Source organism: Mastacembelus armatus, chromosome 9, assembly GCF_900324485.2.
Source record: "Mastacembelus armatus chromosome 9, fMasArm1.2, whole genome shotgun sequence".
Taxonomy (NCBI): domain Eukaryota; kingdom Metazoa; phylum Chordata; class Actinopteri; order Synbranchiformes; family Mastacembelidae; genus Mastacembelus; species Mastacembelus armatus.
The window spans coordinates 6,134,276-6,162,249 of record NC_046641.1 but is presented as its reverse complement, the minus strand read 5'-3'; the positions used below and the strand labels follow the sequence as shown (position 1 = coordinate 6,162,249).

At 41.7% G+C, this 27,974-nt stretch overlaps 2 protein-coding genes and 1 long non-coding RNA gene across 6 annotated transcripts in view; 2 read left to right on the top strand and 1 right to left on the bottom strand.

The window, feature by feature from the left end:
- rnf10 (ring finger protein 10) overlaps positions 1–4,053 on the top strand; it is a 7,945-nt gene extending 3,892 nt beyond the window's left edge. Inside the window, exons 10-17 of one of the 2 annotated variants that reach the window (XM_026322408.1) lie at positions 181–314; positions 528–645; positions 729–830; positions 920–1,057; positions 1,174–1,265; positions 1,403–1,460; positions 2,623–2,787; positions 2,899–4,053. In XM_026322408.1, the coding sequence (XP_026178193.1) occupies positions 181–314; positions 528–645; positions 729–830; positions 920–1,057; positions 1,174–1,265; positions 1,403–1,460; positions 2,623–2,787; positions 2,899–2,972 (881 nt within the window). In that variant the 3' untranslated portion in view covers positions 2,973–4,053. The remainder of the gene's footprint in view (positions 1–180; positions 315–527; positions 646–728; positions 831–919; positions 1,058–1,173; positions 1,266–1,402; positions 1,461–2,622; positions 2,788–2,898) is intronic. The other variant, XM_026322409.1, reaches the window with a different exon arrangement.
- Positions 2,781–16,838, bottom strand: LOC113139303 (uncharacterized). Of its 2 annotated transcripts, none has more exons than XR_003296541.2 (3): positions 16,658–16,838; positions 16,266–16,410; positions 2,781–2,891 (listed from the first exon to the last, which is right to left on the bottom strand). It is a non-coding gene; the product is annotated as an uncharacterized LOC113139303 (long non-coding RNA). The 2 variants fall into 2 exon arrangements; XR_003296540.2 differs by lacking the exon at positions 2,781–2,891 and adding an exon at positions 14,996–15,699.
- On the top strand, positions 4,809–27,828 carry LOC113139301 (protein piccolo). Of its 2 annotated transcripts, XM_026322406.1 has the most exons (13): positions 4,809–5,035; positions 6,822–6,915; positions 8,108–9,435; positions 9,544–9,634; positions 10,541–13,318; positions 13,506–13,631; positions 23,373–23,488; positions 24,871–25,027; positions 25,172–25,328; positions 25,593–25,726; positions 25,877–26,019; positions 26,106–26,190; positions 26,295–27,828. In XM_026322406.1, exons 3-12 carry the CDS (start codon positions 8,123–8,125, stop codon positions 26,179–26,181), a joined length of 5,091 nt encoding a protein of 1,696 aa, XP_026178191.1. In that variant the 5' UTR covers positions 4,809–5,035; positions 6,822–6,915; positions 8,108–8,122; the 3' UTR covers positions 26,182–26,190; positions 26,295–27,828. The 2 variants fall into 2 exon arrangements, with proteins under 2 accessions (XP_026178191.1, XP_026178192.1); XM_026322407.1 differs by lacking the exon at positions 4,809–5,035 and having other exon boundaries at positions 6,730–6,915.
- Positions 27,829–27,974: the final 146 nt, after the last annotated feature.

The following is a 27,974-nucleotide window of genomic DNA, read 5'->3' as shown; positions in this document are numbered from 1 at the left end:
TTGTATGCATTAGTCATCACAACAATCCAGAATGTCCTTGTTTTTGACCATTAAAAAGTGGCACAAAGTTTATTTTTCCTGGCTTTCTGGCCTGTTTCTTTCCTCATGTTTTGAGTTTCAGTACTGGCTCAGACATTTTCTTTTCACCCTTTCCTTCTTCTGGCATGTTTCTTGATCCAGCTGATGACTGCCAGCAGATGTTCCTGCATCCTGTGAATGTACGCTGCCTGTTGCGCGAATATGGCAGCTTGGAGGCCAGTCCTGACTCTATTACTGGTACAGTGGTAGAGATAGTGGGACACACAGTCACTGAGGTTAGAAAACAAAGAAACACAAATCAATATTATAATGTTCATACATTTTTATTGTAGCCATAGTGGATACTTTAATAGTTAGTGTACTTCAAGCTTAAATATAGAATTGTTTTTGTTTTCTGAACAATGTAAATTTTTTAGCATTAGTGCTTTGACAATGGCACACACTATTATTGCTTTGAATGATTTCTATTATATTGTTTTTTTTTGCAGGATATTCGCCGTCGGCATCGCTACCTGGCTCATCTGCCACTCACATGCGAGTTCAGCATTTGTGAATTAGCCCTACAGCCACCAATCCTGTCTAAAGAAACTCTGGACATGTTTGCAGGTCAGAGCGCTTTTCTTGCTTTTATGATGTGAATTTACAATTTCAGCACAGATTTCATAGAAAATGTCTCTGCAACCTTTTAGATGACTTGGAGAAAAGGAAGCGCTTGAGGCAGAAGAAAGCGAGGGACGAGAAGCGCAGAGAGAAGCGAATTGAAATAGAGGAAAATAAAAAGCAGGGAAAATGTAAGTACAGCTGAGCAGTTCTTAATGCCAGCTATAAATGATTATCCAGGACTCCATGACAATATATTTGCACTCACATCTCCCCACAGATCCTGAGGTGCACATTGGATTGGAGAACCTTCAGCATTTCCCAGCATTTGGTTCTCCACCTCACAGCAGCAGTCTCCCGACCCAGCCTGACTTCACTTGTGTCCCTCATTCACCCCTGAGCAGCAGTCCTTCCTCTGGTAGGAGCACCTTCTTCCTTTTCAGTTTACTTCAATTTCCCATATTTTACTCTCATCAGCTCTTCATGGCTTACGATGTGAGATGTGAATTAGTAGTATTTCCTCTGTTGCCTTAGATGTGATGAGATTCCCGAGTTTGAATGGGCAAAGCCCTTCACCCGTTGTGGGTAGTGTGGAGGACGACTCCCACTGCATGTCCTTTGCACAGGTGTGTACACATACACACAGCTACTGATTGAAACAGCTCTTTTCTTAATGGTAACATATAAGGTAACTGAAGTGCTAATGTTGTGGCACATAAGTTGCATACTAGACATGGTGTGACCCTGGCTGTGTCTTGTATAGATGCTAAGAGATGGGAAGGCCAGAGTTGATGCTGGGCCCAGGATCACTCCAAAGAAAGGTAGTGTAGATGCTGTGACTAGGCATCACACAGTTTGACATGTTAACATAGTAACATGATATCTTAATTTAAAATCCTAAAAATAGTGCTGATTCAAACACCTGCAATGTTTTATTAGAAGTTGACTGTAATTTTGTATTTGTTTAGCCTGACAACCTCTCATGAAATAAAAACCCTAAACAGAATTAATCTCCATTGACTCTAAGGTTTAAATTTGTAGCTATTTGTGTAATTTTAATGGAGGCAAAACATTTTAATACCTGTATTAATGAGATAAATGTGCACAAAATGTTTAAAAATCGAATACAGTATATCCCCGCGAATTCGCGATTTAGAGTTTGTGGCCTCAGTCGTTTGCAGATTTTTCCTTAGACCCTAAGTAATAATTGTTCGGGGAAACCCCCGCAATTTCACTGAAGCTGCAATTATCTTCCTCAATTTTTAATGTCTTTTTTTTTTGTGGCAATATATAATTTTTCATGTTTTAATGCTAAATTATTAAAAACTATAATTTATTAATTTAGGTCACTAATGTATAAAACTGAGTTTGAGTTTGTTTTGTTTTTTTTAACCACACCCGAAATTTGCAGTTTCTCACAATTCGCGGGTGCTCTAGGAACATAATGCCCGTGAATTTTGGGGGTTTACTGTACACATACAGAAAACTGCATGCTGGCTTCTTATAATGAGCTGCAGCTGCTTACCAACCCCAGAATTCACTGGAACAGCTAATGTAGTGGCAAAAGAATCAGTCCACCTCGTTAGCTGAATAAAAGCACTCAATTTTGTTGGTATTTTTAACAGGTTTGCTAAAATATCAGAAAGGGAGAACTGTTATAATTTGTCATTACATTGAGCCTTACATCAGTAAAACATAACACAAACTGTCACCATGCTTCTCTAAAATAGTCTGTGAGGCTGCAGTTTATGAAGCAGTACGGTTCTCTGTTCAAGAATTACTGCACTGGCAGTAGAATGTTCTCATGTTTGTGTTGTGAATCTGTATACTGTGTTGCTTGTGTAGGAGCAGTGGTGATAAGTTCACCCACACATTGATAGGTGCATTGGTAAACTTCCTGCAGCCTGTAAAACCAGTTTTCTTTTTTAAATGGCCGTTAAACAGAATCGGTTCGTGAAGTCAGTGTTGTCTTGTGCCATGCAGATAAGCTGCTAGCTCCCCCAGCAGCAGACAGTGATGGAGAGAGTGATGGGTCGGACCGTGTCCCAGTGCCCAGCTTTCAGAACTCATTCAGCCAGGCCTTTGAGAAAGCACTTCTGCAGCTGGATAGTGGTCCAGCTTCTCCTCCACAACCCATGGTTGGCCCAGGTCTGGATCTTTGAATTAACTGTAGAAAGTGGATTCAATGTTGATATTTCTGTCTAAAGCCATGGTGTCTGTTCACAGATTTGCACTCATCCTTGGTGTCTTCTCTTTCAGATGAGAAAGGAGGAAAGAAGAAAAAGAAAAAGCAGAAACTTCTGTTCAGCACATCCATGGTTCACACAAAGTAGACAACACTGAAGTTCATTTAATCATCTTGTTTCTTGGGTTGATATTCCCACTGCTTTTTTGACTTCCATGCAGATTGTTTATGGAACTATAAGCTAAGGTTTTAGTTAGTAGCCAAAGTTCATGCTGCTTTAGCTGTTGTTCCGTTGGCTTGATCCACCATATATTATTCTGTTTACTTTACATCAATTTTTGTTGTACAACTAGGTCAAAGCTTTGCAGCAACCCCATGTCATACTGAAAGTTATGGGTAATGTAGCTCAGATGCTATGGAAGGAAAGGAGTAACAAGCTGTGGCTCTCATATTATATGTGCTTCAGGCTTTTCATGGCTTCCAGATATCTGACTTGCATCACAGCAGCTGCTGTATGATGTGTGACTTGTCCAAAGTAGATCTGTGCATTGCATCTAGAACCCATGTGTAATATGGATAAGATAATTCTATGGTGCTTTCTACTAGAGTAGCAGTCAGCCAGCTGCAGGTATGTTGCACCTTTAAATCTTTCCAAGACATTTGGTGCTCAGACATTATCAATGTGGAAATTACATCTAAACAGATGGAAACAGTTTTTTTTTTTTCTCCAGTGTTTTTCACAGGTAATATCTTTGGGTAGTACTTCATCACCCTTGAAGCAGATGGATTTTGGGGACTCCCTCTTTGAGATCTGTGCCCCAGTATTTTGTAATTACACCGCTAATACGTAATGTTCTGATGCCATTGTGGGGAGGTGAAAACACAGTGTTGTATTAAAGAGATCAGGTCTGTTGTTTCAACAGAGCTCCAGTATATTCTGCCTGATTAGAACAAAAACACACTTTCTTCTCATTCAGTTTCTTCTTGGTCATCTTCTGTTGTGGAGCATTTACTAACCTTTAACGTTAATTCCCCAGTTTAATCTCAGTGTTGAAATGTGTGAAGTTAGAGAACTGCTGACATTTAAAGAAAGCTTGTCAAACCTGAAGAAAGGTGGATTGAGAATGTTTTGCCTGAGGGCTCTATATTCACCTTTAATTTTGGGCAAATATATAGGCTAGTGAGCATAACTAGTCTGTTGAAATGAATAAACAATTATGCACAATCAAGGAACTGACTGTTTAATTCTGCAAGCTGCTCATGCCTTGGACCGTAATAAATGTTTTCTAAGGTCAAACGCTAGGAGTCACAATCACAGTAGTAAAGTGGCTGATGGCTCAGTGTTGCAGTATTAAGTTTTCTCCAGCTGAGGGCAGTCCTACCAAGCCTGATGTGCATTATTCAAACAAGTTATAAAGTTATTTCAGCTACTGGACCAGTGTGTTTTATATAGACTGCTTGACAAATACCAGGCTATAGGTTTAGTCAGACTTTATTTAAATGCATAGATTTATTGAAATACACGAGTTACATGGGTTTCTTTGTTTATATGAGAGTGATAGTCTCATTCAATTTTGAATTCGCCCTAATCTTAGTCTGTGCAGTTTTAAACCCGAGAGTGTGTTTATTTTCAACCTAGAAATAATCAATTAAATGTGTATATCTGAGATTGGATAATTCTCTTCCAATCACATTATCTCGTTTTCAGTCCAGCATCAGCCTAAATCAAGTTGTTCACACTCAGGTCAGCATCCACCCGGAAGCTGAGTAACATGCACTAATAAAATAAGGGTTTAAATCAGACACTTGGGTAGAGAAAAGTCTTGCGGATTAAAACAGCCTCTTGTCTCATGTATACTGAAGTACACCCCTGGGTGCTGCCTCTGTAGTGCCACTTTGGCTCACACATTTCTGCCTGTTAGGGCCGTGTTATATTTATTTTGAAAGTAACACGGGGGCACACAGGCGGTGCTGTCCGGCTTGACAAACCAGTCAGACGGCTTGTTCAGCTCCGTCTGGTCCAGCCTGTCAACAACACTGCAACCTGAGACGGGACAGTCAGCGGGCTAGCCGAGTGAGCCAGCTAACTTAGCTGCCCTGCTAGCCGCTGTAGTAACCACCTGCAGGCTCGTAATTGTTTTGCAAGTTGGCTAAATATATCGCAGTTCAAGTCGTTTCACCCAGAGAAAAGACGACTGAGTTTCCCATTTGGTAAGTTGTGTCCGGTTCGGTCCGGTCACTGTTTCCACTTAGCGAGGTCAGCCTCTTGAATTGTTAGCCGACGGCTGCTAGCCAGAGAGCTGTTGCGTCTGCTTTCATTTGATGAGAAGTCTGCGTAATGTTTAGACAGCTTGAGCTCTGTTTGCTCCGGGTGCACCATCCTCAGTCACTACCTGTGCACAGGTTTGATGCAATTCAGTGCAGGCCGGCTCTGGACCGAGCTAAACCGGACCGGGTACTGTCCGATACGAGGTAAAGCGAGGTGAGCAGACAGGACAGGAGGGAGAGATAACACTTGTTGCAAACTTGAGACTGGGACAGACTGATTTTAATGCCATGGACTGTTATAGAAACAATGCATCGTAGTTATTAAGGTTCATCTACTGCAGTGACCGTGTTCGCATTTAGTTGCGGCTGATCTGTGCCAGTAATGATGTGTTTATTATGCTGTTTGGGTCCACACATCCATGTTGTGCTCTCCTCTGTGTCTAACTCGGTCCTTGACAGAAAACATAAAGTCGTTACTGGATCATTTTCCTTTCAGTGCTGAGTGATGTTACAGGCTCATTGAACTCTGCTGACAACTTTAGTAGGAACTTAGCCAGCAGTAGGTGGTGCACTGCTATGTTGTGGCTTGTAATCTAAAGTTTTGTTAAAAACAATATGTGAGGCCTCACTTGAGAAAAACGCTGCTTCTTCTTTTATTTGATAATACATGGATTTACATTAAGTAGTCTGTTATCTGTGTTAGGACGTTTTCTCTGTGTAACTGGCTGAGCCAGGTTACTGACTGCCCATCTTTTGCTGGTTACTGAGCCAAAACACAACAAACACCATGCTGGCTTACTTTAGTCCCTGCTATATTTCTGTATGTACTTCCTGCTAGAAATCAATGACATGTGTTTTTAATAATTTAGCATGCACATGGGCAACGCTATCAAAAGTACAAACCTTGCATCTTGTCTGTTTTTGGCTTTTGTTAATGGGTTTTGTGTATGATACTTGAATGTATAAGACTATATAAGGCAGCCCTGATCCCTGCTGTGTAGTTGGACCCACCATCACAGCGAATGTTTAGCATTCCTCTTAGCGAAGGCGTTTCCTGTCAACATCTAAAGTTCAAGTTTTCAACTTTGTGATTTTGGCGAGATGAGCACAAATCACTGCACCATCTCAGCATCTTTCTGTTACTAGTTTTTCTCATATTCCATATTTGTGCAGAAAATTTACAGAATCTGAATCAATAATTAATCAAGTAGTTGGTGTATAACTTAGCAGATGATGTAGGTAATGGGATGCACAGAATAAGAATAAACATGTTAAGTCATGTTACGTACATAAAATGACAGTAAACAGCAGTGTTAACAGTATTCACGGCATGTGCAGATGGATTTACATACGTTTTTCTATGTTACGTGTGAATGACTGGGGGAGACTAGTGATCCAGAGCATGATACAAACGTAACAACAGGATACATGAACGTATACCAGAATTCAGTTAATGTCTTTCCTAGTGCATTTTGTTGTTGTTGTTTTTTTTTTTTATGTCTGGACATATGGCTCAGGGCAAATGTATGGGTGTGACTATGTTTACTCAAGTCTGCGTCATTGTAAACATTGTCATCTTTTTGTTTCTGCGTGGAAGCGTGAGAACAGCACAATAAAGGAGGTTTAGGACAGTCCCACAGTAGCTCTGCTGTGATTTGTCTACCAAAATCTTAAGTGCAGCAGCCCTGAGGAGTGAAACACATGTTGATAGAGACTGTGTTTCTCTTAGGTTTCTTCACCTACACTCTCCTGTCTGATATGATATCTCTGCTCGGTTACAACAAACGCCAGAGCTCTACAGCAGACGGTTGACATCTGGTCAGGTAAGATATGCTGGGATTATTCATAGCAGCTTCATCCAGCATGTTATTTTTCTGAACTGGTCTGTATTGCAAAGTATTTCAACATAGCAACATGTGGAAAGCATTAGCAGATGTGAAGAGAGGAGCCTCTTAAAGGGATAACACAGATGTGCTTGAGTTATATATATATATATTTTTTTCCTCACAGTGGAAACTGATAGTACTGATTGTCATAGTGTGTCAAAAGATCAGAGCCAGATGACCCCATTTATCTCTTATTTATCACTATACCTCCTTTAGTCTGAAGAGTCTGTTTAAGATAAACATAGAAAAGTTCATTATGGGTGGAGCTAAATCTTTAATGGCAGTCTGGTGTAAGTTTGCAGTGGAATCCCCAAACTTGAAGCCTGATTTGCCAGTATTACAACACGAAGGTTGTCCAGCCCCACCCCGTTTCAGGATCCACCTTCAAAGGTAGTTAGTGCTGATCTCTGATACACCAGTACATTTTCCATTAATTCATTTGATCAGTTTATTTAAATAAATAAAATGTATGTAAAATACATTTAAAACCTATTGTAACGTCACTTAATGTGTAACTAATCCTGAAACAGTAGTCCTTTTCACGTCAGGACATTTTTATGTTGTTGCAGAAAACTCACAGGCATAATGTATAGTATAAGTAATTACTACCTCTTGGTTAGTTTTGTTTCTGGCTGGTGGAAATATTTTGTTGGCTTACTAGTACACTTAAATGGACCCAAGCCATTGTTAATGTCATTATATCCACCAGTGCTTTATCTGCTATGATAAGGCAAAATGTCTGATCTGTAAAAGGCCTTTACTGTATAGACAATCACTCCTGTGCTTCTCTTGTGTTACGTCAAAGTGTCTTCTGTGGATAAGACATTTTGTTATCAGTGTGGATATGGATGACACAGTCAGTGGTTATCAGCACACATGCTCTAACCTGCCCAAGTGATCAATAATCTTGTGCAAATATCTTTCTCACTCATTTGGTGAATGGCACTCCCATAACAAAGTCCACAGTAATGGCTAGATAGTGAGTTAGAGTTAGAGTTAGTACCGTGCAGCTAATTATGAGTTGATTTTGTTTTGATGTCACACTCTTACAGTACATCAAAAGTGATAATGAGCAGAGATCAGGTGTGGTTAGATTATTCATGAGAGAGTCTTTTCTTTTTATTTAAAGGTGCTCCTGAGGAGGATGGCTGCTCAGGTGGAGGTACAGACTGGGGAGGTAGGGAGGACAGTGGCAGGAGGACATCTTCACCTGAGTCCACTAATGGACTCCAGCAATAAGAGCCTCATTGAGATCCCTTCCATCAGCCAGTCTCATATCGTCACTCCAGAAGCTAACAAACCTGTCCCAGCCCCCAAGCCACGACTCACTCCCAAACCTTTTGTGGTGGATAAGAACCCCTCTATTAAGCCTATACTTGCCCCAAAGCCCCAAACTATACCTCGACCAGAGTCCACTCGCCCTGCTGGATGTAAACCAGAGCTTCCATACAGTCCAAAACCACAGCAAACAGTTGCCAGTGGCAAACCCAGGCCAGTGTCAACCAACCCCGCCCGTCCTTCCCCTACCACCTTTAAAACATCTAATAAGTTGAACAATGGACAAACAACCAAGCCTGTGGTCCAGCCATTTAAACCTGCCACTCCTCTTGACCCTGGAGACCCCAGCAAACCTATTCCTCCCGTGCCAGCTGCGAGGCAGAAAGCTGGTACATCAAACCTGGCCTATTCCAAGAGCCTTAAAAAACCCCCAGTTGCAGAGTTGTCTGGAACCACTAAAAAGGAAGATGTGAGAGACAAAATGACACCCAGCAAAGGTGGGGCCTCCATTACCAGAGCAAAGTCCATGGGATTTCTCCTTCAGGTAGAGCAGGAGGAGGGAGAAGAAAAGGGAAAAGCTAAGCCTGTCCCACTGCGACCCCAGCCCAGAAGCTCTAGGCCCAGACCTGTGTCAGCCGTTTTCCTTGATAGTCCAACCAAGACAGAGAGACCAATTCCTGCCCCCCGTTTGCCTGAGAGACGACCACTTTCAGCTGATCTTACATCCAAATTTGAGTCTATCGGTCTTTCTCTGCACCGTAAAACTCCTAAGACAGACACTAAGGAGAACACTCCAGAGGAAAAGGCACTGCCACAGAAGAGAGAGCAGGAGATAACCATACCACAAAGTACTGAAGGTATAGATAACTCTGCCATGTCAGACCAAAGCACTAAAACGGCAGAAGAAATCACTATAGAAGAGGCTGACAACAGTAAGCCAGGGCCTAGCATCAAGTCGCGCATTAGTCTCCTTCTCGATTTATCCTCCTCTCCTGTGGCAGGTCCCACAGGCCAAGGGTCCGATCTTCTCTCTCCAGTGCAGCCGGTCCCTGAAACCGAGCCACCAGTTGGTGTTAAACAGCTCATCAAGAGGCTGACAGAGGATACAGCACCAACCTCAAGTCCTGTTTTGAAACCAGCCCTGAAGCCACGTCCCTTGCCCCTCGACCTAACTAAAAGGTAAGAACTGTTCTAAATGTCTCCTCAGTTTGCTTTTGTCCCACGTCTTTGTCCATTGTGTTCCATTGTCATGCATGGCTTTTGTCTCGTGTGATGTATGTTCATCAGGTTTTCATCTGAGAGGTCACCAGACCTGGACAGTGTTTCCCTCAGTGAGGCAACAGACCGCCATGATATCAGCAAAGATCCTCAGTGGAGGGTAAGAGAGGGACGAAGCTTGATAGAAACTGGTTTCTGTTTCAGGTTATGTTTAGCAGGCAAATGAGAATGACAATGAGAAGCTGTGTTGCAGCTTGGTGCTGGAAAAAGTTTTCACATGCTATAAACAGAGTAACAGAGTTACATTTCAGTATGTTTGTTGTCATTATTTTCCAAAATAAAATCCAAGACATGTATCAAAAATAAGAAAAGAGTAAGGGCTTATGAACAATTGCACACTATTAACAGAAATCATCTGAATGATATGGTGTGGACTAGATGCTAGTCAATAGGATGAGCCTAATTGTGTATCCACCTATATAGTTACTACTCTGAATTTATTTGGGAATAGGAAAATCATTGTGAAATACTTTTTGCAGAAAAGACAGCTAACATTTTCTGTCGACCTCTGTGTGCATTCTGAGGTAAATTTCCCTAGAGGAAATAGGGCACCACAGCAAAAAGAAATTGTCACTGGCACACATGTACAAAACTGTGAAACCTAAGACAACCAGCACATTAACCATCCCTGGTGGCTGCCGCTTATGGAACTGGCATAGAAGAGATTACTGGGAAAAGGTCAGCACAGAGAGGCTTTGATTACCACCTCTGCACCACACCCTCTGTTATGAGGCCAGCATAGAACAAGGGGATACCGCTTTTATACTGACAGTTGTTCAATTGAGCCTCTTTGTTTGCTGCACTTTCTCCTGATGTGTTGTCAAGGCACATTTGTTCTCACCTCAGGTTTTATAGTAAAGACATTTTCAGTTCAGATTTTTGGTTATTGTTACATGGTGTGTTATTTGGTGAAAAAGTTTGAGAGAAAACCATGATTATTTAATAGTCAAGTTACAAGTTTTACTGTTATCAATTAACAATTCTCATTATATCTGTTAATTCTCAGACTGAGGAGCCAGCAATCACCCCCAGTGACAAGAAGGCATTTGTGGATTTAAAAGATTTCCAGGAGCAGCTCAAAAAGGCCTCCATGCCCTCGGGGCCTGAGGCAGGACAGTGGTTTGGTGCCATTTCCAAAGAAAGTAGTCCCAGTGGTGAAATGCAAACAGTGCGAGCGTCCTTGTTTGAAAATGTTGTGGAGAGGCACATTGTTCTAATGGCAGACGAGGCCAAGCCCATAAAGAAGACCAAGGATTTGCTCAGCAGCCCGTCGTTTAAGAGTGGAAGTAGTGAGCATGACGGAACTCTAGTCACCATCACCTACAAGGAGCCCATATCACCGTCAAGCCCTTTGCGGTTCGTACACGCCCTTGACACAGTGCAGGCAGTCGAAGAGAACAGGGCAGTGAGTGAGAACGTCCCATCAGCTCAGTGGGAGGACAAGGCCATGACACTACGCTCCAGACGCTCAGAAGGGAGCAGGCTGGTGGCAGAGAGGATCGGTCCAGCACAAGGAGAAGCAGCTTTGGCTGTGACACCAGAACAGAATCCACGGTATCTGAGAGTTGGAGCTTTGCAGAAGTGGAGCACAGCAGATCTCGACCAAGATGCAGATATGGAGAAAGGGACACCAAAGGAATCACAAAGGGATGTGGCTTTGGACAAAGACAGACAGAAACTGGCAGAGCAGGAGGAAGTGACTGCAGCACCTAAACGTTTGAAAATTCTGCAGGCAGAAGATCAGCCAAAACCCAGGGCAACCTATTTTGCTTTGACGGGACAATTACAGGAGCCAGTTTCTCCTATAACCACAGAAGCAAATATGGGAGACATGACTGCGCTCTTTGATGATTTCACTATGAGATCTGCCTTTTTCAGCTCTCAAGGGAAGATTCTTTCTTTTAGGAGAAATCCGTCTTTAGATCAAGCTTTTGAAAAAACCCTTAAATCTCAAGATCAGGCTGAGGAGTCGCTGATGAGGAACCCCTTGTCACACAGGGAGATCAGATCAGCTTTGAATGCAGAGATGACAGAGGAAATTATGGAAGATGAAAAGAAAAGAGACCCGTATAAGGTGACAGAAAGACAGCAGGCTACAATGAAAGAGCCTGAAAGGGAAATACAGAGACGGCTTGAACTAGAGAAGCAAGCACGTTTAGAATATGCACGAAAGAAGGAGAGAGAGATGCAAAGAGAATTTGAAAGGCAAAGACAGAAAGCCTTTGAGAATGAGAAACAACTTGCACTGGAAAGGCAGCAACAGATAGAGCTTGAAAAACAGAAATTTCAAGAATTAGAGAGAGATAAACAAAGAGAACAGGAAAGAGAGAGGCAACAGCAACTTGAGAGAGAAAAACAACAAGCATTGGAGAGACAGAGAGAGGCTGAAAGAGAGAAACTGCGAGAGCAGGAAAGGGAGAGGCAAAAACAAAGGGAGGAAGAGAGACAGAGGGAGCTGGACAAGGAGAGACATCTGCTGGAAATCCAAAAGGAAAAACAGAAAATGGAGGAGCTGGAGAGAATTAAAGAGTTGGAGAGACAGCAGCTCTTAGACTTTCAAAAACAGAAGCAGAAAGAAATGGAGAGACAGCAGATTATCGAGCTGGAGAAGCAGAGGCTTAGAGAGAAGAATGAGAGAAAGGCAGCAGAGAAAATTAGACAGATGGCAATTGAACAGGAAATGTTAAAACTGAAAGAGCTTGAAAAAGAAAGGGAAAGACAAAGGGAGATTGAGAAGGAGCATCAGAAGGAGATTGAGAGGGAAAAGCAGAGAGAGCTGGAGAGACAGAGACAAAGAGATTTAGATAGGGACAGACAGAGACAACTAGATATTGAGAGACAGGAACTAGAAAACCAGAGGCTGAGACAACGAGAACTGGAGAAAGAAAGGCAGAAGAAGGAGGAGCTTGAGAGAATAAAAGAAATGGAGAAGAAACAGCTGTTGGAGTTGGAAAAGCTAAAGCAGGCAGAGATAGAAAGACAACAAATTATTGAGCTTGAGAAACGCAGACTGAGGGAGAAGATGGAAAGGGAGGAGGCAGAGAAAATGAGACTGGTTGCCAAACAGCAGGAAGCAGAGAGACAGCGCCTGAAAGAGAAGCAGAAGAAAGAGGAGCAGGAGAGGGCGAAGTTGGAGTCATCACCTCTAAGGCCTCAAGTGGTGGATCTGGACTCTGTGTTCAGAAATGAAACGGTCTCGAAGGCCACTTCTCCACACAGTGACCCAGCTACTCGATGGAGGGAGCCGTCTCCCAGAGCAGAAGAGTCTTATAAACCTGCCATCCTAGACATAGATGCTTTCACATCTCAAACACAGCTCTCCCCTAGTAAAGACTTCTTTTCTGGTTCTGGTATTCAGGGAGTAGACTCAGGGTTTGGAGCTAAATTACAGCCTACATCAGAGAGAGATGCTATTTGGAAAGTGCCCTCAGTAGGTTTCTCAAGCCCATTATGGACAACATCTCCTCAGGACCCATGGGTGCTGCAACCTGTTGACATGTCTGTGGACAAGCCTATAGATGAACTCAGAAAACATACCAACAAACTCAGCCCAGAGCAACTCCTCGTTAGACATGAAGAGCGACTGCTGGCTCCACAGAGACACCGGTCTACTGTGTTGGATGAGCCGCTTCACCTGAGTTCTTATCCTGAGGCCGTAACTCGTAGCTCCTCTGGTGGATTCTCCAGCAATGCATTTCAAGAGCAGATCTGGTTCCCTAGAGAGCCACATCCTCAAGGCAGCAGGGGAGAAGTCCAGAACCATAGGAGGTCACAGGGATCCCAGGTTAGTCAAAGAGACAGACAATTTTTATGTAAAAAGTACTACAGTTTAACTCCTTTAAAGAGTTTGACATGTTGTTTTTTAGCAAATTAAAAGTAGATTATAACACTGTATAATCAAAATGAACTTTCAGAGATGTATTAGGTGATGAAGGTGAGGAGTTCACTACAGTCCCTGTATGTACTATTAGACACCAAACAGGATGCGGTCTCGCAGTGTGTCGCGGCGATCAGCTCCTTCAGGCAGTGCTGTGGAGGGAAGCCTTCCCAGGATGAGGAGTCGCAGCGCTCACAGAGAGCAGGACCGCCACAGCTGGGTGAGTCAGACTGCAGACCCATCTGTGCATCAGTAAACTGTGTTCCAGAAAAGCTGTAGGCTAACTTAATGAAATTTAAAACTGCTCCACAAGTCATTGCTTCTGTTTGATCAGTGGCCATGTGCCCTTTGTTAACAATCAGTGTATTTGTTTGGTCTGTTTCTCTCACAGCCCCGTACAGAGTGCATCGGTGTGCACTTGAGTATGAGCAATATCATGTGTGTCTTATTCAAATACAGTGGAAAGTGGAATGCAGTTAGTTGACTGAACATTGACAGCTGAAAACTGCTGTACTTTGAGCAGTAAAGAGTCTGACTAATGTTGATGGCACGGACTCCTACACTCAGCTCCTCCCTTCCCACGTCATGTCTAGGGAAATGGTGGCTGAAAACGTTCTCAGACCTGTAATTCAGGATTGAATTAGACAAATGGTTAATGAGTACATTGCTCATTTATTTCAAACCTGTCATCATGGCTAAAGGAAAGCTGTGAAGTGAAATGGCCTGTAATGATCATGTGTCCCACAGCCTCGCAAACATGTACTATTTTAGTGACTGCGTGCCTCTGTGCAATTTCTATACACATTTGTATACACCTGTCATTCTTAAATTTTAACCTTGTAGTTTATATCAACTTGTTTAGATTTTGAAATCTGTCTGCGTACTTGCTACTACACGTTTCACAAACACACTTAAATCATTTGCATTGAGTCATGTTCAGTACTCTATATCAGATGAACAGCATTGGGTTCAGTTGACTCTTTGCATTGAGCTGAACTTGTAGTCCCAGGTTTAAGCCCTGCCCAGAAGTACAGCATATTGTGCCATGCTAATAATGCTCAGATTAAGTCATCGGGAGTTTAAGATCACTACCACCATCTAGTGGTTGTGTTTCAGTTTGTAATTGTCTGTTGTCCTCTGTCGTCTTTGCGAGTGCACATGTTTTTTGGTTCAAAGCAGCTGAATTTCAGTGATCTGCAGGCTGACATGGGAACTGCTGGGCAGCTTTAAAATCTGGCCTTAGTGGAGTTTATTACACTGGTTTAATCTATGGAGAATGCATTCTGTTCCAAGGAGGGCGACATGAGGCTTTTTACAGCTTAGAAAATATTGCACATGGTGGGAGGTGCACTGGATTAAAGACTTTGTTCTCTAATGGTACAAATGACCCGAAGAAAGAAGTGATAGGATGGCAAAATAAAAATAGTAAATACACAATACCGTTCTTCTGGTTTACTTTGTAACCATCAACTAAGTAAATAATTGTTTCAGCTGTTTTAATGATACTTTTTCTTTTACTGTATCTTAAAAATTATATAGCATTCAGGTGATATAATCAGTATATTATAAAGCTAGAACAGTACCACCACAAATATGTTCAAAAATATATGAATTCTAGAAAATGGGTATTTAAGTCTATGGGAGAATTTGTCTTCAAGATTTACAGAAATTACAAATAATGTTGAATGCAAAAATCCAGTTTCAGCAGGCATCAGACATGATTAATTTCCTTAACTTGTATTACTGGTGAAAGCATCATCAGACCCACACAGATGAGATAATAGCTGAGTGGTGACATCATTAGTTGGAGGTTTTGAGGCTGGTGAGCAGGACAGAGCAGAGATGGGCAGCAGGCTGAGAGCTGTGCTGTACATGTGGTCATGCTGCTTGACTCAACACTGCCTCTGGGTAAGTGAGAGCACAACTCTCTTACTCCACGTATTTCTGTTAACGCTTTCGTCCTAATAATGCCGAATGTGTACAGTAGGTAGTTATCGTGTGCAGTATATTGTATGTACTCCATCCTGTATCATGTCCTTTGTGTGGTTTCTGGCTCGGGCTGTGCACAGACTGATGATGTCAGCAGGAGAAGGGAAGTCATGAGCAGCTGTGAGTCACTTCCATTAGGTGATGTATAGCGTTAGGAAACTCTGGGACAGTAGTAAAATCCATTTTGTTATATTGCTTTTGTGTTAGACCTCTAGAATTTCTTTCTATGTTCTTTTCTTTATTTCCTTCTTTTATTGACACCAGTGGAAATTGAGTACTTCCAAGCATGCCAGCCATATCTGGTGGTGAGAAAATACTGTGAAAATGAGTTCATTCATTTTGGTAAGGTATTACATATTTGTAGGTGACTTTAAATTTCTTTGTTGAGTATGGCTCCAAATAAGAAGCATTTTTTTGTGGACTAATGAACCAGTATTTCATTTTGAATACATGATTATTGTTTAGTCGGGCAAAGGTGACATTTTTAAAAACCAACAGTCCAAAACCCAGAGATACTTACAAGGCTATAAAAGGCAAACTCCTCACATTTGAGAGTTTTTCTTAATTATCATCTAATTGTTTTGTTGACAGACTAATGGATTAATAAACTGATTGCATGAATCCTGAGATAATGCACAATATTAATAGAAAAATAATAGTTTGTAAAACTCATGTCAAGTAGTAAAGTCACCTTTCCCATCTGCAAAGATTCCACAAAGAAGTAATTCATTTTTCAAGATGCGTTACCTTGAACTTGAAAAAAAAAAAAAAAACTAAGGTAGGAGTTTGGGTGCTGTTGGGAACCAAGACCTTTGCAGCTGACTCAAAGAAGCATGCCACTTTAAAGAAAAATTAATCAGATTACCTGTAGGGGGCACATAGTGACAGGGTTTCAGCCTTTGTGAGCCCCTGTGTCCAAATTTGCTCTGACGTCAACTCCCTGAAGTGTGTCTGAAGTGGCACCATGGCTTTATTTAGGGTACCTGATCACTGGCACCACATTATAAGATCTGTTGAAGTTGGTAGAATGTATCAGGAAGTCAGAAGTCACTTTATGCTGTTTGCATCAGTCTGACTGAGTCAGATTTAAGCAAGCAAACATTTGCTGTGATTCTTGCTTTTGGCTACACTTCGCTAACAAACTGGTGGATGAGCGACATTACAGTCTCAATTCTTTGGAAGGGCTGCACCTGTTTTCTCATCATCATGCATATCTAATTATCTATTTATAGTTTTCTCTTTAACATGCTCACTCACTTGTACATTCCGAGTTGATAATGTCACTTTGTCATCCTCACTTTCTCTCTCTAGCTTTCTCTTTCTGTTTGCAATAAAGATGGTACTTAATAGCTTAATATGACTTTTCTTACTTTCATTTTTATTCTGCCTCTCTTTTCCCGCTGTAATACTGGCTGTAATACTTTAGTGTCTTGCCCTGAAACTGAATCACACTGGAGTGACAGAGCACCGCAGAACATATATCACCCTCCCCTCTCCCTCCCATTCTGAATCAGGGACCTCCCATTCTCTCTCTCTCTCTCACTTTCTCTCCCCCTGACTCGCACACTCTCCACCCAGTTTCTCCTTGACGGTGAGTTCTGTAGCGGTGAGTACAGAGACCAGCACTGCTGACGCATTTTCTGCTACCTGCCCATACCTGTAGAAAAAGGCAAGAAGAAAAACATTTTCCCTCTGTTCCTCGTTTCTCCTCTGGATATGACTTCCTCACCACAGTACTCTCTCCTGTTTCCTTCTGCTTGGCACAGCGTTGATTGCCCTCTGGTTTTCCTTATGGAATATGAATGACAACAGCACCTTTCCTTTTGACACCAGCTGTCCTGCACCATTTCTCCTCGTAGCTTTTTGCCAGAAGATAGCATAATACTACCTTCTGGCACTACAAACCACTGGGATGCAGCCTTTTTGGATGGACAGTTTCTTCAACTTATAAGCTGGGCCTTGTATTAGGAGAAACAGATCAACATCAGCTCTGGAAAAGCTGTCAGGTCGGCTGTAATCAAGTCTGAGGTCAGGACAAAGAAGCTCACACCTAGAGGATTGACAGAGGTGTCACATAGTATTATGTAAAGAAAAACATTCTCCTACTCTGGATTATTAACACAGTTGACCTATATGACGTAGTTGGATAATTGAATGCTGTGCCAAACATAAATCATAAGTTGAGCTTCTGAGTCTAATTTTCTTATTGTTCGTGACTTCTGCACTTGAATATTTGCTTGTACTTTGCGTACTTGAAGCCTGGGAAACATGGCTGAGAAACCTGTTGGTAGACATCGCAGCAGTTTTTCAGGCTGTCTCACTGAGTGGTGCCCTGTGTAACTAATCGTAAGTGTTAGCCTCACATAACCTTGACTTGTCCACTTGGCTGTTGTGCCAGGCATATCATAGCTAGCATTTTGCGTGTTCATCGAAATAGACATTAGAAAGCTTCACAATTCACTTAAGGCCGCCAGTCTGGAGCCTTGACAGTGATGAGTTGAAACAGAGTCCTGACAGCTCCCGTGGGATTGCACTGTAGAAAGGCCATTTAGAAGTGAAATTGAGAAGCAGCTCGGCCCCGTAACAGTCAGGGACTTATTGGTGTTCTCTGTGCTGCAGTGCTGTAAGCAGTAAACACCACCAACATCACCACATCGAACCAGCTGAGCTTTGTTGTTGTTCCTCACTGCTGCAGTATTGACCCAGCAGCAGTGAATACTTATGCCACTGTCCCTGGACTGCCACCTCCCCAGCAATAACTAGACTCTAATGATTTCCTGCTGCTGTGATAACAAGAGGCACAGCTCAGTTCAGACTTTATTCTGACACAGCAGATCTTGCCAGTACTGGGTAGTGATGGAGTATCTGGGGGACAAGCTGTCAGTGGCTCACTCTCAGGTGTCTGGATGGGTGGGAAATGTTCGCCGCTCCCTTCACGGGGCACTCAGCTTTTTATCCAATTCGATGGAGAGAGGAGGCAGGGCAGAGGACGACACCGGGGACTTCAAGAGAACCAGCTCCCTGCGCTCCTTGGCCTCGCGCAGCAGGGAATCCATCCGCAGGTTCTCACTGCGCAGCCAGCAGCGTCTGTCCTTACGCAGGCGCACTGCACCCAACACCCCCACTGCTGTAAGATTACACACACATTTAAAATACAGGCAAACAAATAGTAATAATAACAGTGAGCTATCAACCAGTCTGATTATTTGACCAATTCAGCCAGTGTTTATTATGTCCATAAGCTCAGTAGACTTATTAATTGTGTGTTGCAGTTACATAAAGTGGAATTCAGGTCATTTTGCAGCAATGTCTGCGCAGTTTTGTCATGTCACAGCTGCTCCTTCATAAACTATTTGGTTTCTAGCCAAACATTTCAAGAACCTATCATTTGTCATATTATGCACAGCCGCTCCTGTTTCTCCTCTTCCTGACTGTGCTTTCATCACTTCTTCATCTAATGTTGTTGGCCCAAACTAAGCCTTTTTTCTTTGTCTCTTTGTCTAGAAAAGCTGTTGTTATACTGGTTCGTCAGGTCATTCTTTTATCATTGTCTCTAGCAGTATAACTTCTAAAAATGAATCACAGTATTTGCATTGGCAAAAAGAAGAAGAAAAGAAGAAATTGCAAATGCAAAAATTGGGATTCCTTGGCTTCCCGTCACTTTCTTCCATAGTAACTAGGTTTTATGCATTATGTAAAGGGCAGATTTAGAAATCCACGAAACATTGACGTTGTTCCTATCTTTAGGTTACGCCTGTTTGCTGAACTGCCATGCAGCCCCTCATGACTCACAAGTTGTAGATATGACATCTGTTGACATGCCTTAGTTAGTCTTTTATATCACCAGCTGTGATTGTGGTTGCTGAGAGCTGCGTGCCTTCCCACAGCGCTGGCTGTAAGTGGTGTAGTGACAGTAAAGAGTGAGTTGAAATGGATGGACAGTGGCCAGGTAGACATTTCTTTCTGAGCCGTTTAATACTACAGAAACCTGCCTCATCTCTGCCACATTTAAGTTTCTTGTTTAGTTTTATACCTTGTCAGAACTGCCTGTCCTGTGGCTCTCATGTGCGTGACTACAGTTCTTTAATTGATATTAGGTTTCTTTGAATAGCTTTAGCTGTCATTATAGTTGTTAATAGTAGTTATGTATGACATCTGAAAGTGATTAATCCTATTGTTTACATTGTTTGTATGCTTTTTGGTATGAAGCGGTGTCAAATGGCAGCACTACCAGAAATTCAGCCAATGGAGTTAACCAGTTTTTCTTTATATTTTGAATTCCTTTTAGTCTTTGAAATGTAGAGTTTCCCTGCTGACTCTCACAGAGAACGTCTCAATCGCTCATAATTTCAAATTACTTTGCAAAATGACAATATATCTGTATAATTTACATAGTCTGACATGGTATTTGTTAATGCCAGTTGTTATCTAAATATAAGCTGTAACTCTATCATCCTCCTGGTGTCATGATGTGTGGATGCATGTCAGTACAAGCATTAAGCATGGAAACCACCAGTAGTAAGTCATAAAATATCTAAATGAGTTCAACTCAAATTAATGTTAAATGTAATTCATTTTTTTTATTCCACACATTTTCTTGTTAAAAGCTCATTCAGCTAATCTGCTGACAGTTCATGTGTTATGTGGCTTCACTTAGTTCAGTTTATTGACTTAAGACTGGATAGTGAAGAACCCAAAAACTTTTTTTCACACATGCATTTGTGCTGTGTAAGACTTGTAAACACACTTAAATGTGTCAGTGCACAAATTAAGTTTTTTTTTTTTTTTTTTTAAACTGAGCATGGACAAAGCTGGTAGCTAACAGAGTGTAAGGAAATATGTGAGAATTACTAAAAAAAAATATGAAATGTATGATTATAATTGAGAAGTCATGGTAAGGGTGTGATTGTCACTGCTTGTAACATGATATACAACTTCTGTGTGTGATTGTATTGACAAAAACAGAGATACATCTAACAGTGGATTTAGGTACCTGACCAAAATATGAACTCAAGCAATTGTCATGTTGGCAAAAATCAGGAAAACAAACCCCAGACTGAAAGTAATCAGAATAATCCTGTAAGTTAGCTTCAGCACTGCCCGAGTCTTAAGCCAAGTCAGGTTTTTACATTCTTTCCCTACGTTGTGAATAAATGCTTTATACAGTCCTAAACCCTTGTCTGTATGTACGGCTTATGTAATGAAAGAATAACACAACTCTGTTCAGTTTTTCTGCCAGAGGTTGTCTTAGTGTAAGAACTATATCACTATAATTGTCTGTTTGTTGACATGAGAATAGCTTGTGGGAGCAGGTGTTTTGAATATTTGGTGGATATTTATATTGATTACTGCTGCGTGCATGACTACACTCCCAAGAATATTTTCCCACTCTATCCCATCCAGATTGATTAGATCATGAGTGGAAGCTGGAGAGTGTATAATGTTTTCAATGAAATAATAATTGTTAGTAGCCACTTTATTTCTGGTGGTCACATCAGATCCTATTTATTATTGCGTGGACAAGCTCATGTCATGATCATGATCAACCTCACTTTGATAGTAGTGTTAGCTCCAGTACTAAAGTATAGAACTACCTTAACATTTTGTTTTAAACTTGTATGGTTTTCTTGGTCTGATTATAGATTAGAGAATCCATTTTGACTAGAATGACTTAGGGATAGGATAGGAGTCCTGAGATGGACACACATTCCTACAGGGTCACTAACTGGGCTGTAAGCATGTGCATGTTCATTTAAACACACTTACAGTACTATATCTTCAGTAGCAGTGCACGGTTTTTCGGCATGTGACCAGTATGACCTGTTAGGTGCTTTGTAGCAGAGACCTTTCCTTGTCAGGCAACAGCGATGCAATTACTCACTTTCCAGATGGGAGGAATTCACAGACCACTCCATCCTGTGTGAGTGTGTCGTCAGGTTATGTGTGGTCAGTACATTAATATGTCGAAGTTTCCACAGCCTTGTTCCAACCTTCCTCCTCAGATTATCAGTTAACCTTATTTAGTGATCAGCCCTTTCTCTCCTCCATCCTTCCATTCATCCGCTCTTTGTTAAGTTGTTTCCCCCAACACACCCTTCCTGTCTAGGGGAAACTGGCTATAGTTAATGTTATTAAAGAAAAGCCTTGCTCCTGACATCTATAAATCATTGCTACTCAACCTGTTGGTTCGGTAGGCCTCCTTCACCAACCATGTTCTCCACTTTTGTGTTTGATGCCAGAGCCCACACCTGAGTTGCTATTCAGCCGAGCAATTGAACGGTCTTAGTGCTTAAAGGTTTTCTGACTAATAAATGGTATGAGATTATAAATGAGCCTCTACAAGGCTTCTGCTTTGGGCTGCAGAATAATGGCGCCTCTCGTCAACATGTTCCAGCAAAGGCAATGTTCGTCCTCTTTGCTGATCAGGTGTGGCTGTGTTCTGGGTGTGTTGAGTAACACACGCACACATAGGGAAAGAATTTTTACCACCAGGAATCTACAAAAACTCAAAAAGAGTAATAACAATGTATAGTGGCAGGTATAAGAGAGATGTATGACGTAATACCTAGGTCTTCAGTTAGAACTGAACCAAAAATGGTGCAATTACATGTTATGCTCAGTGATGTCCCATGCTAGGCCCCTAAACCCTTCAGAGCCTACCGCAGACCACTGCTCATATATAGAGTTAGACCTTTAGCCAGGGGTCCGGTAGTACCCAGAGGGTTAAATCATCCATGACACATTTAGTCATGATCTGTAGGCTTTTGTTACCATTGCTTGTAATAATAGATATCGATCTATTATTTCTGTTGCTGTCACAGTAAATGAATCACTTGCCCTGTCAAATAACCCTAAGATAAGTGCAGTATGTGGTTGCTGCTGTGGCTGTTCATTGTTGTCAGTGGAAGCAGGACTCACAAGTTTGTGTATTTAAGAGTAAGCAGTGTGACCCCGCGATGCCTACTTGAAAAGTACGAATGCTGTAGGTCCTTGAGAAGGGGGTGCCCTTAACTACAGGAGCTTTCTCAGGGGCGAGGAGCATGTTGAAACCATTCAAACTGTTCTCTGTTTTCCTTTTTCCACTCAGGAAAGGCTCAGCCGATGAATGACATCCTGCACCGCTGTTTTTCCTCAGTCTCTTCAACTGTGTCATGCTCCTTCAATCAAAACTTCTCACGTTCTCAACTCTAGCTCACATCACATGTCACTACCTCACTGTCTTGCAATCGTTTTGCCTTACTCCTGTTATCAGTGCTTGACATACACAAAGAAAACAAGGATAGCTTTCATGAAGCTCTAAGATTGATTGATACAGTTGCTGCTCATATAAACATAAGTGAAATGCTCTCAGTCTAGGAACCTGTGCAATTACAGAGCCAGGTGTATCACATTTCTCTGTCCACCCCTGAGGCAGCTTTGAAAGACAGAAGGATTTTCTATTGTTTTGTTTTTTTTTTCCCCCCTATATAGGCCAGGGTTACCGGTTCATGTGCAGGCGTGCCTCTGTGTGGTTTTGAGACAGTATGTCCTCTGTACCAGCCTCATTAAAAGAGGCATGGTTCAGTAGATAGCAAACACACCCACCCAGCCATCTCAGTCTTTGTCCCGCTCTGCTCCTGTCTCCATTAACTCATCCCTTCACCTTTCATTGTGCATCCTACTGGACAGGATCTATTCGCAGCATATGACATAGATTAACTGAGAAGTGCACTTTATTATTGATTATAATATATTACTGTTGTGTCAGTTAAGCAAAATTTTAGCTCAACGTTGCAATAAAGATATAAATGGACTGTGCACACATTTTAAAATAAACGAATTAGGGGTTCTGACCCTGTTCTGGTCCACTAAAGATGTTGAGTGTCAAGTGACAGCTACTTTTGTATAGTCTCCGTATAGTCTGTTACATGGGATCCAGTGTAAGTCCTCTACGTTCATTACTCGCCTCTCCCTCCTGCCCTTTATCCTCCAGGTGCAGCAGAAGCAGCGTGTCAGAGGTGAAGAGGAAGGGAAGGACTCAGAGACTTTAGTCCATGAGACCGACAGTCAGTACGGGACCTGGGAGACAGGACTGCGCACCGATGACAGGTAAACATACACTCTCTCCCTGCTATTTAGAGGTGTGATGCTTTTGCACGTGTTCAGTGTGTTTACATGCACACAACATTTAGTAAGAGCCTCTTTCTAAGCTGACAATGATTAAAATATGGACATACACAGAATATGGTGTTATATGCATATGCATATGTAAGAATATTTGAGGTACTGTAGATGTGTGCAGAGATTAAGGATACAAGACCACTCCTGAGAAATTGTGAGTGAAATAAAATAAATACTTGAGCATAAAAATCAAACTGTCCACTGCATAAGAAAAAGCCCAGCAAACACAGCTACATCACCAGAAACTATAAGAAATTGTTATTATGAGATTGTGCAGTTGAGTGTAATGCATTAGAGTGTAAGTGTGATGTCCAAGGTTAAAGTAAACCAACAACGTGGACGTACTTCTGTCCAGACTAATGGCTATGTGTGAAATTAGTCTTTTTGGAAGTGACCATCTTAAGTGTGGATGCTCTGATAAGGAACTGCATCTTGATCAGTACTGGCTTGGGATGAGCGTCATCACACGTCTCAACCAATGAGAGCATTTGGGGTGGGCGTAAGATTTCTGCAATTGGAAAAGAAAAGAACTGGCAGATAAACACAAATGTTACGACTGTGACTCTGAACTCTGTGGGTAACTTGTTTTTCTATAACAGGATAAAACATGAATGCCCTGGCAGTGGCAAATAGCTTTGGTTTTGAGATTTACAAGAAATATTTTATTTAACTGCTACTGTGCAAAGGAAATACTGCTGTTAAAAAGCACATTACTTGTTTAAAGTGTTTGCACACCAAATTTTATTGCTCTTTTTTCATATAGCAGTACTTTTAAAATAAACACTACTTTTGAATTCATTATTGATATTGATACATATAACAATGCGATTAATCAGGCATTGCATTGATTGCCTGTATATCCACACCCTGATCAAGAGTGATACTTCAGTGCCACAGAAAGCTGTCTTTAAAGCAAGATAAATTCTTTGTTGAGTCTCTGTGTAGAATTGTTGATATAATTTTAATAAAACAATTCTAGCGGTGGACTGTTATACAGACTCTTTTGTATCAGTGGCGACCTCCTGTGGTCAGAATATAACTTCACAACATTAACCTACACTGATAAGGATGGATAGCAAGTCAATTCCAATGTGTGCAAAAATTAGTTACATTAATTACATTTGTTTTTACATTTATTTACATTTACCATTTTACATTTATGTTTTTATATGAAGCACTTGTGTGTCATCTAAATCCTAACTCACTACAGTCTTGACATGAACAAAAGAAATCATATGACTCACACTCTGTTTGATTGTTACGGTAACTACTGAGTTGTCAGAGGTGTTTCCTGACGTTTCTTATTACAGCCTCACTCCTGCCACTCCCAGCTCAGAAAGCAACCTCAGCCCTTCTCCAAGGAAGCCCACCCCCCCACACACGCCAGATGAACATGGTTCACAGTTGGAAACTGAGACTCCTGATGGCCTCCCTCCCTCATCCTCATCTGAGAGTCCCTTCCCTGATGTGAGTGTCACCTGAATTAACCCCAGTTTTATTTTTGTATATCCCCACCTGTGCCTTAACTGGTCTGTAATGTCTGATGTTGTTTATGATGTTGCTGTATGTTCCAGCAGCTTATGTATTTTCTCTCTGGGTCTCCATGTCCAGGTTCCGACCACTCTGTTAGACACTAGTGCTCTTCGCTCCAGAGCCCAGCTGGGGAAGAAACGAGCCCCGCGGACACGGCCCTCTAGAGCTGTCCGTCAGAGTGTGGCAGAGGGAGCGACAGGAACCGATGAGGAGTGGCTTTACCGAGACTCCACAGGTTAGTATGTTGCCTAGAACTTCAGTCCTTGTGTCTGTTTTCTTTATACCAAACAAAACCAACTTAAATATTGATAAAATAATTTTCTATCACAGGACCATGTTTTTCATTATACACTAAATGTATGTGGAAATTATTTTGATGATTCAGTTCTTTTTCAGAAATGGAGAACTGAATGTTTAACCACATCATCTCACATCCCCCTTTTACCTGACTATACTGCACGGCCACATCTGATAATATTTGTATTCTCCCCTCTGACAGAGGTGAAGGTCGAGAATAAGGATGATGACTCGGACTCTGAGGAGCAAAGCAGAGTAGCTGACTTCAGCCCTGCTGTGGCCTCACAGCCACAGAGGATCGCCATGTTCCCTGGCATGGACCCTTCAGCTTTAATGGTTGAGTTTACCTGAGCTTTTGAGTTGTAGCTTAATTTGTCCTTTCTGATGCTAATAATCAGTCACTGTTACAGTGTTTCTGAGTAGTTGGCTTTGCTAACCTTACTAACCTTACTAAAGTTGCTTAAATTGTCCCACTCTGGTTGTCAGGCACAGCTGAAGAAGAGGGGCGACTCTGACAGTCAGGTTGATGGCTCTACTCCATCTCCTTCACAGCTCTCTCGCTCCCCCAAGTCCCCCTTCCTTCCACGGGCAGCGCGTGTATTGCCCACACCTGGTGGGAAAGAAAATGGGTGAGACACTAGTTGGAAAGAAGCTAATTTGTCTGCAGGCGGTGTTTGTGCATTTAACTCTTTAATGCTGTCTCTTATCTGTGTAGTGAGGAGAACTCACCCCAGTGGTTGAAAGAGCTGAAGTCCAAGAAGCGCTTGAGTCAATATGAAACTGAAAGCTAAGTAAATAAGGTGAGATAGAGTAAGTGTTCTCTCCCTCTTTTACTGTGTATTCATAAAAACACAAGCTCAGTATAGCCATTTTCTTACAGCGATCCTTTTCTTCTCCCCTCAAGGTTGCCTTAACAGATGAATCTATATGAAACAGAAGCCTTAATGTTTGACCCAGAGTGTTGGAGAGGTGAATCTACAGCTGCTGATCTATTTGTTTTCTATTTATTTTTGTGTTCTCTTCCCGTCTGGGTCGATAAATGTGCATGGTGCCTTTTTATGGAGTGTCTCTGTCTTATGGAAAAAGAAAAACAAGAGCAAGGAGAAAAAAAACATCAGGCTGCTCTGCTTTATCCATTTCATGCTTGACACTGTGCAAGTGCTCTGTCATGCTGCAGCAGGACAGACTTCACATGAACACTTTAATAGGGACCAGGAATCGCTGATGGGGAAGGTTATCGGCTGTTATTTCCTGTTAGGAAATGGTTAATTTGTGGGACCACAATGCCTCTTTCTCCTGGACATGTTTAATCAGATGCTGGAAGACAATCCAGCCTCTCCTCCAAAAGATGTTTGCATTTAGTTTCCTTACTGCACTGTACTTGTGTGTTCATCGAAGTCACACAAGCATTGCCAGAGGATAACATTTCAGACGCTAATGATTTTTGAACGTAGAGAACAAATCCCCACTGACTTGATTGTCAGCTGGAATGTATATCATGTTAGTAAGTGTAATCAGGGGATATTATATTTGTATTACTGTTGATTTAACAAAGACAGAGAGCTAGTTTTGAAAATGTTGATGAATCACTACAGTAGAGGCTCCGCAGCCTTTACTCCATAACCTAACAGTGTCACATGTATTGCATACTGGTCTGTATGTCTTTGTCTAAGTGTCTGTTTGTCTTTATGGAAGATCAACAGGGGACTTTTGGCCAAGTGACTTTGCGTCTGTCTGTCTCAGTCAGTCACACTCCTATTCAGCACAAATACAATCTTGATTTTTTTTTTATAGAAACACTAATCAGTCTTCCCCCCTTTTAATATATTAAACGATTGTAGCTGTAAGCATCCATTAAAAGCCATACTTTGACCTTCTAGCCCTCACACACTTGTCAATCATGTTTGGACAATGGTTCTCCAATGAATGTGCAATTTTTGCCTCTATTTTGTCCCCATTCATGTGCTTGCACAATCTTTGCTGTCACGCCAGGATTTGCTCAAACTGACTGGCTCAGAGTGTCAGGGTGTTGGTTTACACTACTCCAATGGAGGGATGGATTGTTCACTACATTGTTTAAACACTCTCCCCTTTATAATACTCAGAACAAATTAGACTATTTGCACGTGCTCTACAGTTTAACTGTAACCTTCCTCCTTGTGTTTGCCATCCACCCACTCGCTCTGCACGTCTATACAGCACTTTGTCACTTGATGCACTACAGCACTGACCTCTGCCCCCTCTTGGTGACCATGTCTCCTGTATTGTTGGTCTGCTATGTACATGGATGTTTTACTTTGTCATAACATTTGAGGGTTTATTTTTTATGTCATTCTTTGTTCCTTTTTTTATTTGAAAATAAAGGTGTATATTGCACTGCGTTGTACTGACCGGTGTCCTAAAGTGAATAAATTCTTAATAAAATTTACTTGATTTGAGATACAGCCTCTGCCTAGTATTTGCTTGGCTTAGCTGACACTTGTGAACATTAAAATAAATCATTTTCTGTGATTGGAGAGTTGCTCATAATTTTTGATCAAATCACACTCCCATTGGTGAATGTAGTAAAAGTTACTTGGGTTCA